This window comes from Oncorhynchus kisutch, linkage group LG2, assembly GCF_002021735.2.
Source record: "Oncorhynchus kisutch isolate 150728-3 linkage group LG2, Okis_V2, whole genome shotgun sequence".
Taxonomy (NCBI): domain Eukaryota; kingdom Metazoa; phylum Chordata; class Actinopteri; order Salmoniformes; family Salmonidae; genus Oncorhynchus; species Oncorhynchus kisutch.
Window position 1 is genome coordinate 57,953,103 of NC_034175.2, and position 16,757 is coordinate 57,969,859.

Genomic DNA, 16,757 nt, shown 5'->3' on the forward strand with positions numbered 1-16,757 from the left:
CCTTTTATTATTTAACCCTACCCTAATTGGAGTAAACTAATGGACAACAACTCTTAAGCTTATACATGCCATATACATTTTCCGGACAGTTATGTTTTGTTTGTTTTTAAGCTACCCTCAACCCCTTCCTTCTATCTCCGAAGACCATCCAGTTAGATTTCTATTTGCCATATTTTTTTAAATGTGCTGTTTCACTAAAGTTCTGAACCTATGTACATTCTATGGACACAGTATATTTTACAATAGTTATCTTGTTGTTATTATTCCCACCCTTCAGCTCCACTCAACCCCTCCCGTCTATCTATTAACACCATCCAGTTTGGATTTCTATTTGCTATATATTTTTCAACTGAGCTTGTTTCACAAAAATTCTGAACCTTTCTATTCTCATAGTTTCTACAGATTGTAAATTAAAGATAAACATTTTGCTAAAAGTATTATTATTAATGATAATATTATTAATGACTATGACTTTTCAGTTAGCTCCAGGTAAATGTTGCTATTCTTCAGCCATTCCTGGACCTGTGACCAAAAAAAGCTACATATGGACAGCACCAAAACAAATTAATTAAATGATTGTCTCTTCGCAGCAAACTCTGCAGAGCTGGGATGGTTGTATCCCCCATATACAGTTCAGATTGGAGTCATTAAACCCGTTTTTCAACCACTCCACAAATGTCTTGTTAACTAACTATAGTTTTGGCAAGTCGATTAGGACATCTACATTGTGCATGACACAAGTAATTTTTCCAACAATTGTTTACAGACAGATTATTTAATTTAAAATGCACTGTATCACAATTCCAGTGGGTCAGAAGTTTACATACACTAAGTTGACTGTCTTTAAACAGCTTGGGAAATTCCAGAAAACTATGTCATGGCTTTAGAAGCTTCTGATAGGCTAATTGACATAATTTGAGTCAATTGGAGGTGTACCTGTGGATGTATTTCAAGGCCTACCTTCAAACTCAGTGCCTCTTTGCTTGACATCATGGGAAAATCAAAAGAAATCAGCCAAATTCTAGACCTCCACAACATTGGTTCATCATTGGTAGCAATTTCCAAACGCCTGAAGGTACCACGTTCATATGTACAAACGATAGTACGCAAGTATAAACACCATGAGATCACGCAGCCGTCATACCGCTCAGGAAGGAGACGCGTTCTGTCTCCTAGAGATAAAAGTACTTTGGTGCAAATCAATCCCAGAACAACGGCAAAGGACCTTGTGAAGATGCCACTGCTCCAAAACTGCCATAAAATAGCCACTACGGTTTGCAACTGCACATGGGAACAAAGATCATACTTTTTAGGGAGAAATGTCCTCTGGTCTAATGAAACAAAAATAACTGTTTGGCCATAATGACCATCATTATGTTTGGAGGAAAAAGGGGGAGACTTGCAAGCCGAAGAACACCATCCAAACCATGAAGCACAGGGGTGGCAGCATCATGTTGTGGGGGTGCTTTGCTGCAGGAGGGTCTGGTGCACTTCACAAAATAGATGGCATCATGAGGATGGAAAATTATGTGGATATATTGAAGCAACATCTCAAGACATCAGTCAGGAAGTTAAAGCTTGGTCGCAAATGGGTCTTCCAAATGGACAATGACCCCAAGCATACTTCCAAAGCTGTGGCAAAATGGCTTAAGGACAACAAAGTCAAGGTATTGGAGTGGCCATCACAAAGCCCTGAACTCAATTCTATAGAAAATTTGTGGGCAGAACTGAAAAAGTGTGTGCGAGCAAGGAGGCCTTTACAACCCTGACTCAGTTACACCAGCTCTGTCTGGAGGAATGGGCCAAAATTCACCCAACTTATTGTGGGAAGCTTGTGGAAGGCTACCCAAAATGTTTGACTCAAGTTAAACAATTTAAAGGCAATGCTACCAAATACTAATTGAGTGTATGTAAACTTCTGACCCACTGGGAATGTGATGAAAGAAATAAAAACTGAAATAAATCACTCTACTATTATTCAGACATTTCACATTCTTAAAATAAAGTGGTGATCCTAACTGACCTAAGACAGGGTATCTTTACTAGGATTAAAGGTCAGGAATTGTGAAACTGAGTTTAAATGTATTTTGCTAAGGTGTATGTAAACTTCCGACTTCAACGGTATGTACATTCTATTGGTTGCAATCATTTTTATTATCATTTAAATTGAAAAAAATATTTTTAAGTTGTCATTTTGCATATCAGTTCATAAACCAAGTGGCATGGAATGTGGCATCAAAAATCTCTTCCTAACTATTTTCCCCCTTCAACTTGCTTCTTCCATTTTTGCAGCAATGGTGCAATTGGTTGATTGTAATTTTGGGTAGAGCCTCTCCCTGTGTGTTTGAGCACATGCATGTCTGCCTTGGTGTCTGTATGTGCACAGCAGTGCCAGTACTGTACATTATACTGAATGGCTATATGCGTTATTCAACCATTGTACAGCATAGTGGATGCTATTGTTCTGCATTTTGTTCTATTCAGTGCTCTGCCCACTGGGTTGCTTCTCTCAATAAGACCCTGTCTTCATTCATTTTAATAATTTCTCAGGTTCTCTCAAACAGTTATGTGACAGTGTTCTAGAATGTATCCTCCTCTCCTCAGATTACAGATTGAGGTGTCTACCAAGCCCCAGCGTCTGACCGAGCAGATGGACAGGGCTGTCACTAACAACTTCAAGCCTGTATCCAACCATGTTAATAACGTAAGAACACTACCATATCACATGTTAAAATCAGTGTGTGTCTGCTTGCATGCTCCTGAAGGTTCCATATCTTTGTAGTGTTGGATCAATACACATTTGGAACTGTAATGTGCACTTCTACCATGCTCCCTCCTTGCCCCTGTGTGGGTTTTCCGTGGGTTGTTTTGTGTAGGTGGAGTATGAGAAGAAGAAGAGGGCTGAAGGTAGGATGGTGAGGGCAGACAGACAGCAGGTGATGGACATGCTCTTCTCCGCCTTTGAGAAACACCAGTACTACAACATCAAAGACCTGGTGGAGGTCACCAAGCAACCTGTGGTTAGTCACACAAACAGCAACCTGTTCACTGTCCTGTCTGATTTCATTACCATAAGTGAGTATGCGCTGCGAGCGCTTCTGCTCAGCCTTCCAAGATAGATTCCACTCCAACACTGCAACCCTCTCTCTTTAGGATCGATTAGACTCCACCACTGTAACCCTCTCTCTCCAGGATCGATTAGACTCCACCACTGTAACCCTCTCACTCTAGGATCGATTAGACTCCACCACTGTAACCCTCTCTCTCCAGGATCGATTAGACTCCACCACTGTAACCCTCTCTCTCCAGGATCGATTACACTCCACCACTGTAACCCTCTCTCTCTAGGATCGATTAGACTCCACCATTGTAACCCTCTCTCTCTAGGATCGATTAGACTACACCACTGTAACCCTCTCTCTCCAAGATCGATTGGACTCCACCACTGTAACCCTCTCTCTCCAGGATCGATTAGACTCCACCACTGTAACCCTCTCTCTCCAGGATCGATTACACTCCACCACTGCAACCCTCTCTCTCCAGGATCGATTAGACTCCACCACTGTAACCCTCTCTCTCCAGGATCGATTAGACTCCACCACTGTAACCCTCTCTCTCCAGGATCGATTAGACTCCACCACTGTAACCCTCTCTCTCCAGGATCGATTACACTCCACCACTGTAACCCTCTCTCTAGGATCGATTGGACTCCACCACTGTAACCCTCTCTCTCTAGGATCCATTGGACTCCACCACTGTAACTCTCTCTCTCCAGGATCGATTAGACTCCACCACTGTAACCCTCTCTCTCCAGGATCGATTAGACTCCACCACTGTAACCCTCTCTCTCCAGGATCGATTAGACTCCACCACTGTAACCCTCTCTCTCCAGGATCGATTACACTCCACCACTGTAACCCTCTCTCTAGGATCGATTGGACTCCACCACTGTAACCCTCTCTCTCTAGGATCCATTGGACTCCACCACTGTAACTCTCTCTCTCCAGGATCGATTAGACTCCACCACTGTAACCCTCTCTCTCCAGGATCGATTAGACTCCACCACTGTAACCCTCTCTCTCCAGGATCGATTAGACTCCACCACTGTAACCCTCTCTCTCCAGGATCGATTAGACTCCACCACTGTAACCTTCTCCAGGGTGCTTCACAGGGAGAACAGCATGTCAGAGTGAACTATAGTAACCTGAGGCCTGATTAGTCATACCGTAATAAGTTGAACAGGATCAGAACACATACTGTAGACCTGTATCTGGAGGAGGAATGTCAACCATTACCCACTATTGACATCTGGTGGACATTATCAACTACAACAAATGGCTTTTGACACTAAGAATAACAGGTAGACTCGCCTCACTGGTAGATGCTTCTAGTTTTCAGAGTAAGGGTGCAGGCTGTAGCCAAATGGACACTGTAGAAAGAGCCTCTCTCCTATAGACATATATAAAGGAGATTCTGAGAGATGTTTGTCTGTGTGTTTCCTGTAGACCTACTTGAAGGAGATCCTGAGGGAGATAGGAGTGTACAACACTAAAGGGACGCACAAGAGTACATGGGAACTGAAGCCAGAGTACCGCCACTACCAGGGAGGAGAGGAGGAGATAAAGGGTGACTAGCCCAGAACAGAGCACCCTGTCTGGGATACAGACATTGACCTGAGGGCCTACCATCACAGAAGTCTTTGTTCTTTTGTCTTTCACTTTATCTAAAACTGATACCCAAAACTACATGATCACAAAGGGTCTACCTTTTATCAGCTGTTGGTAGGATGGTGTGTGGGGATCTTGCACTATGAACCAGACTGTGTGAAACACTTGCCTTAAAGCAACACTCTTTTGGATGGGTTCTTTTTTATGTTGTTTGGTGCAGCTTATAGAAATTGTAATGTTTTTTTTCTTCACTCTACTTACAGAAGCTGAAACTTTGCACTATCATTTGTAAATCATTTATAAAATAATGTAACTACCGGTTTTGGAATATTTTACATTTTCTTTCAATGAATGTGACAGAACAAGCTTTTGAGGTAAACTACTAAACTACTATATATATATATATATATATATGCATACATACAAATGAGTGGATTCGGACATTTAAGCCACACCCGTTGCTGACAGATGTATGAAGTAGAACACACAGCCATACAATCTCCAAACATTGACAGTAGAATGGCCTTACTGAAGAGCTGACTTTTTTTAACGTGGCACCGTCATAGGATGCCACCTTTCCAACAAGTCAGTTAGGCTCGTGTGCAGCTGCAAATTTGACAAAGGTCACCATGCGGTAAAGCTAGCCGCCATTGGACTCTGGAGCAATAGAAATGCGTTTTCTGGAGTGATGAATCACGCTTCACCATCTGGTAGTCCGACAGACGAATCTGGGTTTGGTGGATGCTAGAACGCTATCTGCCCCAGTGCATAGTGTCAACTGTAAAGTTTGGTGGATGAGGAATAATGGTCTGGGGCTGTTGTTCATGGTTAGGGCTAGGCCCCTTAGTTCCAGTCACGGGTAATCTTAACGCTACAGAATACAATGACATTCTATAAGATTCTCTGCTTCCAACTTTGTGGCAACAGTTTGGGGAAGGCCCTTTCCTGTTTCAGCATGACAATGACTTATGTGCACAAAGCGAGGTCCATAAAGAAATGGTTTGTCGAGATTAGTGTGGAAGAACATGACTGGCCTGCACAGAGCTCTGACCTCAACCCCATTGAACACCTTTAGGATGAATTGGAACGCTGACTGCGAGTCAGACATAGTTGCCCAACATCAGTGCCTGACCGGAATAATGCTTGTGGCTGAATGGAAGCAAGTCCCTACAGCAATGTTCCAACATCTAGTGGAAAGCCTTCCCAGAAGAGTGGAGGCTGTTATTGCAGCAAAGGGGGGACCAACTCCTTAATAATGCCCATGATTTTGGAATGAGATGTTCAACGAGCAGGTGTCCACATATTGTTTTGGTCATGTAGCATATTTATTCAAGAAAAAGTACAATGGCGTAACATTAAAATATATTTGATGAATCTAATGACTGTTGCATAATGTAACTGTAAACCAAGCAAATGGAGGCCTGAGAGTTAATCAACAACAGATAAGTGGATGGAAACATTGTCTTCACAGAGTTTAAAAAATCATCCCACAGCAAACTGTGAGACATATAGAATGTCCCAGATAGAAATGTAACATATTGTGTATTCTGCATGACAGAGGCATATCTGCTCTACTCTATACATTTTTATCCGAATGTTCTGACGGGTACTTCCTGAATATACCAGTTAACAGAACACTGCAATACTCAAAGTTGAACACCATAATCAATAAGATCAATACCATAACTGTCACAGCACCCTTTCTGTCAACCCCATAGACATGACTTGGTTTGGGCATCATATAATACTTCCATTCCAAACATAATGCAGAGTCGTCGTCTGGTTGGTTCCTGGTCGTGGGTCAGGTGAGATACAGCAGCTAATAGAAACAAAGTTCTGAGACCTGAGTATTACTATGAAAGAGAGGAGGAAGGACAGTGGTTATAACAAGTGTTATTATTACACAAATAGACTGAAGGGACTGAAGCATTTCTCCATCTCCAGGCCGTCTTTGAAGGGAGTGATGCTGTCCTTACGGATGTCCAGCAGACCAACCATACCATCTGGGTTCATAGACTCACCTGTAAAATAAAAAAACTACAGTGGGAGGGAGGATGGCGAGAGAGGGGTGGAGAGTGAGAGGTGGGAGCAGGAGGGTAGAGAGGGGTGGAGAGTGAGAGGTGGGAGCAGGAGGGTAGAGGGGTGGAGAGTGAGGGGAGCAGGAGGGTAGAGAGGGGTGGAGAGTGAGGTGGGAGCACGAGGGTAGAGTGAGGGGAGCAGGAGGGTAGAGTGAGAGGTGGGAGCACGAGGGTAGAGTGAGGTGGGAGCAGGAGGGTAGAGTGAGGGGTGGAGAGTGAGGTGGGAGCAGGAGGGTAGAGTGAGGGGTGGAGAGTGAGGTGGGAGCAGGAGGGTAGAGAGGGGTGGAGAGTGAGGTGGGAGCAGGAGGGTAGAGTGAGGGGTGGAGAGTGAGGTGGGAGCAGGAGGGTAGAGTGAGGGGTGGAGAGTGAGGTGGGAGCAGGAGGGTAGAGTGAGGTGGGAGCAGGAGGGTAGAGTGAGGGGTGGAGAGTGAGGGGAGCAGGAGGGTAGAGTGAGAGGTGGAGAGTGAGGTGGGAGCACGAGGGTAGAGTGAGGCGGGAGCAGGAGGGTAGAGTGAGGGGTGGAGAGTGAGGTGGGAGCAGGAGGGTAGAGTGAGGGGTGGAGAGTGAGGTGGGAGCAGGAGGGTAGAGTGAGGGGTGGAGAGTGAGGTGGGAGCAGGAGGGTAGAGAGGGGTGGAGAGTGAGGTGGGAGCAGGAGGGTAGAGTGAGGGGTGGAGAGTGAGGTGGGAGCAGGAGGGTAGAGAGGGGTGGAGAGTGAGGTGGGAGCAGGAGGGTAGAGTGAGGGGTGGAGAGTGAGGTGGGAGCAGGAGGGTAGAGAGGGGTGGGAGCAGGAGGGTAGAGTGAGGGGTGGAGAGTGAGGGGAGCAGGAGGGTAGAGTGAGGGGTGGAGAGTGAGGAGGGTAGAGAGGGGTGGAGAGTGAGGTGGGAGCAGGGGGGTAGAGTGAGGGGTGGAGAGTGAGGGGAGCAGGAGGGTAGAGTGAGAGGTGGAGAGTGAGGTGGGAGCACGAGGGTAGAGTGAGGTGGGAGCAGGAGGGTAGAGTGAGGGGTGGAGAGTGAGGGGAGCAGGAGGGTAGAGTGAGAGGTGGAGAGTGAGGTGGGAGCACGAGGGTAGAGTGAGGCGGGAGCAGGAGGGTAGAGTGAGGGGTGGAGAGTGAGGTGGGAGCAGGAGGGTAGAGTGAGGGGTGGAGAGTGAGGTGGGAGCAGGAGGGTAGAGTGAGGGGTGGAGAGTGAGGTGGGAGCAGGAGGGTAGAGAGGGGTGGAGAGTGAGGTGGGAGCAGGAGGGTAGAGTGAGGGGTGGAGAGTGAGGTGGGAGCAGGAGGGTAGAGAGGGGTGGAGAGTGAGGTGGGAGCAGGAGGGTAGAGTGAGGGGTGGAGAGTGAGGTGGGAGCAGGAGGGTAGAGTGAGGGGTGGAGAGTGAGGTGGGAGCAGGAGGGTAGAGTGAGAGGTGGGAGCAGGAGGGTAGAGTGAGGGGTGGAGAGTGAGGTGGGAGCAGGAGGGTAGAGTGAGAGGTGGAGAGTGAGGTGGGAGCAGGAGGGTAGAGTGAGGTGGGAGCAGGAGGGTAGAGTGAGGGGTGGAGAGTGAGGTGGGAGCAGGAGGGTAGAGTGAGGGGTGGAGAGTGAGGAGGGTAGAGAGGGGTGGAGAGTGAGGTGGGAGCAGGGGGGTAGAGTGAGGGGTGGAGAGTGAGGTGGGAGCAGGAGGGTAGAGTGAGGTGGGAGCAGGAGGGTAGAGTGAGGGGTGGAGAGTGAGGTGGGAGCAGGAGGGTAGAGATGAGAGGTGGGAGCAGGAGGGTAGAGTGAGGGGTGGAGAGTGAGAGGTGGGAGCAGGAGGGTAGAGTGAGAGGTGGGAGCAGGAGGGTAGAGTGAGGGGTGGAGAGTGAGGTGGGAGCAGGAGGGTAGAGTGAGAGGTGGGAGCAGGAGGGTAGAGTGAGGGGTGGAGAGTGAGGTGGGAGCAGGAGGGTAGAGTGAGAGGTGGAGAGTGAGGTGGGAGCAGGAGGGTAGAGTGAGGTGGGAGCAGGAGGGTAGAGTGACGGGTGGAGAGTGAGGTGGGAGCAGGAGGGTAGAGTGAGGGGTGGAGAGTGAGGTGGGAGCAGGAGGGTAGAGTGATAGGTGGGAGCAGGAGGGTAGAGTGAGGGGTGGAGAGTGAGGTGGGAGCAGGAGGGTAGAGTGAGAGGTGGGAGCAGGAGGGTAGAGTGAGAGGTGGGAGCATGAGGGTAGAGTGAGAGGTGGAGAGTGAGGGGTGGGAGCATGAGGGTAGAGTGAGAGGTGGGAGCATGAGGGTAGAGTGAGAGGTGGAGAGTGAGGGGTGGGAGCATGAGGGTAGAGTGAGAGGTGGAGAGTGAGGGGTGGGAGCATGAGGGTAGAGTGAGAGGTGGGAGCAGGAGGGTAGAGTGAGAGGTGGGAGCAGGAGGGTAGAGTGAGGGGTGGAGAGTGAGAGGTGGGATCAGGAGGGTAGAGTGAGGGGTGGAGAGAGGTGGGAGCAGGAGGGTAGAGTAAGGGGTGGAGAGAGGTGGGAGCATGAGGGTAGAGTGAGAGGTGGAGAGTGAGGGGTGGGAGCATGAGGGTAGAGTGAGAGGTGGAGAGTGAGGGGTGGGAGCATGAGGGTAGAGTGAGAGGTGGGAGCATGAGGGTAGAGTGAGAGGTGGAGAGTGAGGGGTGGAGAGAGGTGGGAGCAGGAGGGTAGAGTGAGGGGTGGAGAGAGGTGGGAGCATGAGGGTAGAGTGAGAGGTGGAAGCAGGAGGGTAGAGTGAGGTGGGAGCAGGAGGGTAGAGTGAGGGGTGGAGAATGAGGTGGGAGCAGGAGGATAGAGTGAGGGGTAGAGAGTGAGGGGTGGGAGCATGAGGGTAGAGTGAGAGGTGGAGAGTGAGGGGTGGGAGCATGAGGGTAGAGTGAGAGGTGGAGAGTGAGGGGTGGGAGCATGAGGGTAGAGTGAGAGGTGGGAGCAGGAGGGTAGAGTGAGAGGTGGGAGCAGGAGGGTAGAGTGAGGGGTGGAGAGTGAGAGGTGGGATCAGGAGGGTAGAGTAAGGGGTGGAGAGAGGTGGGAGCAGGAGGGTAGAGTGAGGGGTGGAGAGAGGTGGGAGCATGAGGGTAGAGTGAGAGGTGGAAGCAGGAGGGTAGAGTGAGGGGTGGAGAGTGAGGTGGGAGCAGGAGGGTAGAGTGAGGGGTGGAGAATGAGGTGGGAGCAGGAGGGTAGAGTGAGGGGTGGAGAGTGAGGTAGGGGTGGAGAGTGAGGTGGGAGCAGGAGGGTAGAGTGAGGGGTGGGAGCAGGAGGGTAGAGTGAGGGGTGGGAGCAGGAGGGTAGAGTGAGGGGTGGAGCAGGATGGTAGAGTGAGGGAGAGAGATTGGGTAAACAGAAACAAGGAGATAAGGGCGAGACCAAATGAGTGAAAGAGAATCGGCATAATGAATACACCCCAGGTTCTCCTCAAGTCTAGGAATACCCAGCAAGCTCGGGTAGAACATGTGTAACTAACTGGGCTATTAGGCGGTAGTAGATGTAGTTGGTTACCTGGTAGTTCTTCATGTTGCCCATGATCATCTTGATCTCCTCCTGAGCTCCAGTCGTGAAGGGCTTCACTCCATCTGGGTTGTTCTCCTCCAGCTTAGCCTTGATCGTGTGCGCACACATGCACCTTAAACTGTGTTAAATTTCAAATAGTGACTGTTTTAAATTTACAATTACAGCTTTGCGGGGTGCAAAGGGGGATTGATAGGTTAGCCCTAACATCACACATACACCCCTTACTAACACACTCACGCCTTCATGTAGTCCTCGATATATCCCTCGTATGAGTCCATGGTGAAGGATGCCTCTTGCAGTCTGTGGTTGAGGACGATGTCCACTCCATTGACCGTGCTGGACTCACAGACGTCATCCTGCACTTCTGCCGACGCATTCACCCCCAGCAAAGAGTCATCAATGTTCTACTGACCATCTGAAGGGAGGACCGGAGGAAGAGAGGGGGGGGGGGGGGGGGGGGGGGGGAAGGGAAGAGAGTGAGTGCTGAGTCACTCAGTGGTTGGGTCTCAATACTGTCAAACACCTTATTGTGGCCTCCCGAGTGGTGCAGTGGTCTAAGGCACTGTATTGCAGTTGCTAGCTGTGCCACTAGAGATCCTGGTTTAAGTCCAGGCACTGTTGCAGCCGGCCGCGACCCATGGGGCGGCACACAATTGGCCCAGCGTCGTCCAGGTTGGGGGAGTGTTTGGCTGACAAGGATGTCCTTGTCCCATCTCACTCTAGCGACTCCTGTGGAGACCCGGGCCCTTCACCTCTCCCGAGTCCATATGGGAGTTGCAGCGATGAGCCAAGACTGCCAATTGGATACCACGAAATTTGGGAGAAAAAGTATAATAATAAAACAGCTTATTGTACTAGTCTTCATAAACTCTGTTTTAGTGCAAGGCTATAAGACAATACCCAACTTAATTACTGGCTCCAAATCCTGATACACCTCATCTGTCAGCCCCAAATCTCATAGAGCATATACCTGCATTGGAGACGCATCCTTTCCCTGAACTTCGAACAAGATCCCATTTGGTGATTATTTGATCTTGTAAATGTCTGAACATTTCATCCCCTGCAATAAAAACAGAATGAATTGAAACCACATTAATAGTTCACAGTTAAAGTTACATTTGGTTTGCCTCAGACCTTGTACAAACTTTCCCTAGGCTAGGGCCAAGCCCTACTGCCCCCGGTACACACTTTCCCTAGGCTAGGGCCAAGCCCTACTGCCCCCGGTACAAACTTTCCCTAGGCTAGGGCCAAGCCCTACTGCCGCCGGTACAAACTTTCCCTAGGCTAGGGCCAAGCCCTACTGCCCCCGGTACAAACTTTCCCTAGGCTAGGGCCAAACCCTACTGCCCCCGGTACAAACTTTCCCTAGGCTAGGGCCAAGCCCTACTGCCCCCGGTACAAACTTTCCCTAGGCTAGGGCCAAGCCCTACTGCCCCCGGTACAAACTTTCCCTAGGCTAGTGCCAAGCCCTACTGCCGCCGGTACAAACTTTCCCTAGGCTAGGGCCAAGATCCTACTGCCGCCGGTAACATAGCTGAGCTTGCCCACTATTTGTTAGATGGCTGACAGACAGACTACAGACGCTGCTGTGGTACTAGCAAGAGCTGCTAGATTTGCAAAGCTAACATAACTGGATTAGAAGCATACCATTAAACTAATAGTATGTGTGCAAATGACCTGTGGGTGGAAAGTCGACTGTACAGTGATTGAGTGTTTTGGTGTTAGTTGACAGTGCCTTTTAACAGCGTGCACATGGAAAGCAGCTGCGGACTGGCTACTGAACAAGCTAATATCCACATACCGGTATGCCTTGTACCGTTAGCTGCACCTGTTTAGTTTATTATAGGACATGCACGACCTAGCTCATAGCCTTCACGATAAGTAAATATTCACCTGTTACATTACCAAACCAAATGGGTCCCCTTTATTAAAAGCCCCAAAAATCAAATCACATTTTGTCACATGCGCTGAATACAAGTGTAGACCTTACAGTGAAATGCTTACTTACAAACCCTTAACCAACAATGCAGTTAAGAAAAAAAATAAGTGTTTACTAAATAAATTGATGTAAACAAATAAATTAACTTGTAGAAAAAGGAGGAAGGGAAGCGCTGCTAAGGTACACAATAGTAGATTTTGGTAGACAGAAGGTGCTCTTTGATAAGTGTAAATTTGAATAAATAAATAAAAATGAATAAAATAGAAAAATGTAAAATAACTAAAGAGCAACAATAAAATAACAGTAACGAGGCTATATACATGGTGTACTGGTACAGAGTCAATGTGCGGGGGCAAAGGTTAGTCGAGGTAATTTAGGTAATATGTACAGTGGTGGAAAAAGTAACCAATTGTCATACTTGAGTAAAAGTATAGATACCTTAATAGAAAGTTACTCACAAAAGTGAAAGTCACCCATTAAAATTCTACTTGAGTAAAAGTCTAAAAGTATTATTAGAATGGAGAATCTGTAGAATTGCTGAGATAAAAGAACATACTCTTGCCAGAATTAGGAGGGTAGAGTAAGGGTAGGGTAGAGTAAGGGGTGGAGAGAGGTGGGAGCATGAGGGTAGAGTGAGAGGTGGAGAGTGAGGGGTGGGAGCATGAGGGTAGAGTGAGAGGTGGAGAGTGAGGGGTGGGAGCATGAGGGTAGATTGAGAGGTGGGAGCATGAGGGTAGAGTGAGAGGTGGAGAGTGAGGGGTGGAGAGAGGTGGGAGCAGGAGGGTAGAGTGAGGGGTGGAGAGAGGTGGGAGCATGAGGGTAGAGTGAGAGGTGGAAGCAGGAGGGTAGAGTGAGGTGGGAGCAGGAGGGTAGAGTGAGGGGTGGAGAATGAGGTGGGAGCAGGAGGATAGAGTGAGGGGTAGAGAGTGAGGGGTGGGAGCAGGAGGGTAGAGTGAGGGGTGGGAGCAGGAGGGTAGAGTGAGAGGTGGAGAGTGAGGGGTGGGAGCATGAGGGTAGAGTGAGAGGTGGAGAGTGAGGGGTGGGAGCATGAGGGTAGAGTGAGAGGTGGGAGCATGAGGGTAGAGTGAGAGGTGGAGAGTGAGGGGTGGGAGCATGAGGGTAGAGTGAGAGGTGGGAGCAGGAGGGTAGAGTGAGAGGTGGGAGCAGGAGGGTAGAGTGAGGGGTGGAGAGTGAGAGGTGGGAGCAGGAGGGTAGAGTGAGGGGTGGAGAGTGAGAGGTGGGATCAGGAGGGTAGAGTAAGGGGTGGAGAGAGGTGGGAGCAGGAGGGTAGAGTGAGGGGTGGAGAGAGGTGGGAGCATGAGGGTAGAGTGAGAGGTGGAAGCAGGAGGGTAGAGTGAGGGGTGGAGAGTGAGGTGGGAGCAGGAGGGTAGAGTGAGGGGTGGAGAATGAGGTGGGAGCAGGAGGGTAGAGTGAGGGGTGGAGAGTGAGGTAGGGGTGGAGAGTGAGGTGGGAGCAGGAGGGTAGAGTGAGGGGTGGGAGCAGGAGGGTAGAGTGAGGGGTGGGAGCAGGAGGGTAGAGTGAGGGGTGGAGCAGGATGGTAGAGTGAGGGAGAGAGATTGGGTAAACAGAAACAAGGAGATAAGGGCGAGACCAAATGAGTGAAAGAGAATCGGCATAATGAATACACCCCAGGTTCTCCTCAAGTCTAGGAATACCCAGCAAGCTCGGGTAGAACATGTGTAACTAACTGGGCTATTAGGCGGTAGTAGATGTAGTTGGTTACCTGGTAGTTCTTCATGTTGCCCATGATCATCTTGATCTCCTCCTGAGCTCCAGTCGTGAAGGGCTTCACTCCATCTGGGTTGTTCTCCTCCAGCTTAGCCTTGATCGTGTGCGCACACATGCACCTTAAACTGTGTTAAATTTCAAATAGTGACTGTTTTAAATTTACAATTACAGCTTTGCGGGGTGCAAAGGGGGATTGATAGGTTAGCCCTAACATCACACATACACCCCTTACTAACACACTCACGCCTTCATGTAGTCCTCGATATATCCCTCGTATGAGTCCATGGTGAAGGATGCCTCTTGCAGTCTGTGGTTGAGGACGATGTCCACTCCATTGACCGTGCTGGACTCACAGACGTCATCCTGCACTTCTGCCGACGCATTCACCCCCAGCAAAGAGTCATCAATGTTCTACTGACCATCTGAAGGGAGGACCGGAGGAAGAGAGGGGGGGGGGGGGGGGGGGAGGGAAGAGAGTGAGTGCTGAGTCTCTCAGTGGTTGGGTCTCAATACTGTCAAACACCTTATTGTGGCCTCCCGAGTGGTGCAGTGGTCTAAGGCACTGTATTGCAGTTGCTAGCTGTGCCACTAGAGATCCTGGTTTAAGTCCAGGCACTGTTGCAGCCGGCCGCGACCCATGGGTCGGCACACAATTGGCCCAGCGTCGTCCAGGTTGGGGGAGTGTTTGGCTGACAAGGATGTCCTTGTCCCATCTCACTCTAGCGACTCCTGTGGAGACCCGGGCCCTTCACCTCTCCCGAGTCCATATGGGAGTTGCAGCGATGAGCCAAGACTGCCAATTGGATACCACGAAATTTGGGAGAAAAAGTATAATAATAAAACAGCTTATTGTACTAGTCTTCATAAACTCTGTTTTAGTGCAAGGCTATAAGACAATACCCAACTTAATTACTGGCTCCAAATCCTGATACACCTCATCTGTCAGCCCCAAATCTCATAGAGCATATACCTGCATTGGAGACGCATCCTTTCCCTGAACTTCGAACAAGATCCCATTTGGTGATTATTTGATCTTGTAAATGTCTGAACATTTCATCCCCTGCAATAAAAACAGAATGAATTGAAACCACATTAATAGTTCACAGTTAAAGTTACATTTGGTTTGCCTCAGACCTTGTACAAACTTTCCCTAGGCTAGGGCCAAGCCCTACTGCCCCCGGTACACACTTTCCCTAGGCTAGGGCCAAGCCCTACTGCCGCCGGTACAAACTTTCCCTAGGCTAGGGCCAAGATCCTACTGCCGCCGGTAACATAGCTGAGCTTGCCCACTATTTGTTAGATGGCTGACAGACAGACTACAGACGCTGCTGTGGTACTAGCAAGAGCTGCTAGATTTGCAAAGCTAACATAACTGGATTAGAAGCATACCATTAAACTAATAGTATGTGTGCAAATGACCTGTGGGTGGAAAGTCGACTGTACAGTGATTGAGTGTTTTGGTGTTAGTTGACAGTGCCTTTTAACAGCGTGCACATGGAAAGCAGCTGCGGACTGGCTACTGAACAAGCTAATATCCACATACCGGTATGCCTTGTACCGTTAGCTGCACCTGTTTAGTTTATTATAGGACATGCACGACCTAGCTCATAGCCTTCACGATAAGTAAATATTCACCTGTTACATTACCAAACCAAATGGGTCCCCTTTATTAAAAGCCCCAAAAATCAAATCACATTTTGTCACATGCGCTGAATACAAGTGTAGACCTTACAGTGAAATGCTTACTTACAAACCCTTAACCAACAATGCAGTTAAGAAAAAAAATACGTGTTTACTAAATAAATTGATGTAAACAAATAAATTAACTTGTAGAAAAAGGAGGAAGGGAAGCGCTGCTAAGGTACACAATAGTAGATTTTGGTAGACAGAAGGTGCTCTTTGATAAGTGTAAATTTGAATAAATAAATAAAAATGAATAAAATAGAAAAATGTAAAATAACTAAAGAGCAACAATAAAATAACAGTAACGAGGCTATATACATGGTGTACTGGTACAGAGTCAATGTGCGGGGGCAAAGGTTAGTCGAGGTAATTTAGGTAATATGTACAGTGGTGGAAAAAGTAACCAATTGTCATACTTGAGTAAAAGTATAGATACCTTAATAGAAAGTTACTCACAAAAGTGAAAGTCACCCATTAAAATTCTACTTGAGTAAAAGTCTAAAAGTATTATTAGAATGGAGAATCTGTAGAATTGCTGAGATAAAAGAACATACTCTTGCCAGAATTCAGCCAGCCTTCACAAGACAACATATGCAAATATGTCCCCTTTTGTGCTTTGCACCTCCAACAGAATACAACTTCTGAGTGCATGATATTCAGTTTCACTGGCATATAGTACGTTCTATGGATGGTCTTAAGCAGTCATTTATGTCTGAGATTATATGAACATGATGGAGCATTCTAACATATCTGTATCCATTCATCATGTTTTATGTAATCGGGAACACTTGTTATGAGTTTCATGTCATCGGGAACACTTGTTATGTGTTTTATGTCATCGGGAACACTTGTTATGTGTTTTATGTCATCGGGAACACGTGTTATGTGTTTTATGTCATCGGGAACACTTGTTATGTGTTTTATGTCATCGGGAAAACTTGTTATGTGTTTTATGTCATCGGGAACACTTGTTATGTGTTTTATGTCATCGGGAACACTTGTTATGTGTTTTATGTCATCGGGAACACTTGTTATGTGTTTTATGTCATCGGGAACACGTGTTATGTGTTTTATGTCATTGGGAACACATGTGTTTTATGTCATCGGGAAAACCTCAATCAACCCTTGATACAGTTTGGAAATCAACTTTGGGGTTTGTCAGACAGCCT

General features: G+C 47.9%; 1 protein-coding gene and 1 long non-coding RNA gene across 3 annotated transcripts in view; one reads left to right on the forward strand and one right to left on the reverse strand.

The window, feature by feature from the left end:
* The window catches only part of gtf2f2b (general transcription factor IIF, polypeptide 2b), a 34,575-nt gene extending 29,587 nt beyond the window's left edge, over nucleotides 1-4,988 (forward strand). The window contains exons 6-8 of the mRNA XM_020458738.2: nucleotides 2,605-2,704; nucleotides 2,877-3,020; nucleotides 4,506-4,988. Of these exons, the coding sequence (XP_020314327.2) occupies nucleotides 2,605-2,704; nucleotides 2,877-3,020; nucleotides 4,506-4,634 (373 nt within the window). The 3' untranslated portion in view covers nucleotides 4,635-4,988. The remainder of the gene's footprint in view (nucleotides 1-2,604; nucleotides 2,705-2,876; nucleotides 3,021-4,505) is intronic.
* Nucleotides 4,989-5,976: 988 nt separating this feature from the next.
* LOC109868962 (uncharacterized) lies at nucleotides 5,977-15,601 on the reverse strand. Of its 2 annotated transcripts, none has more exons than XR_004204324.1 (6): nucleotides 14,876-15,601; nucleotides 13,901-14,698; nucleotides 11,188-11,277; nucleotides 10,455-11,010; nucleotides 10,206-10,335; nucleotides 5,977-6,688 (listed from the first exon to the last, which is right to left on the reverse strand). It is a non-coding gene; the product is annotated as an uncharacterized LOC109868962 (long non-coding RNA). The 2 variants fall into 2 exon arrangements; XR_004204325.1 differs by lacking the exon at nucleotides 14,876-15,601 and having other exon boundaries at nucleotides 13,901-14,030; nucleotides 14,150-14,351.
* Nucleotides 15,602-16,757: the final 1,156 nt, after the last annotated feature.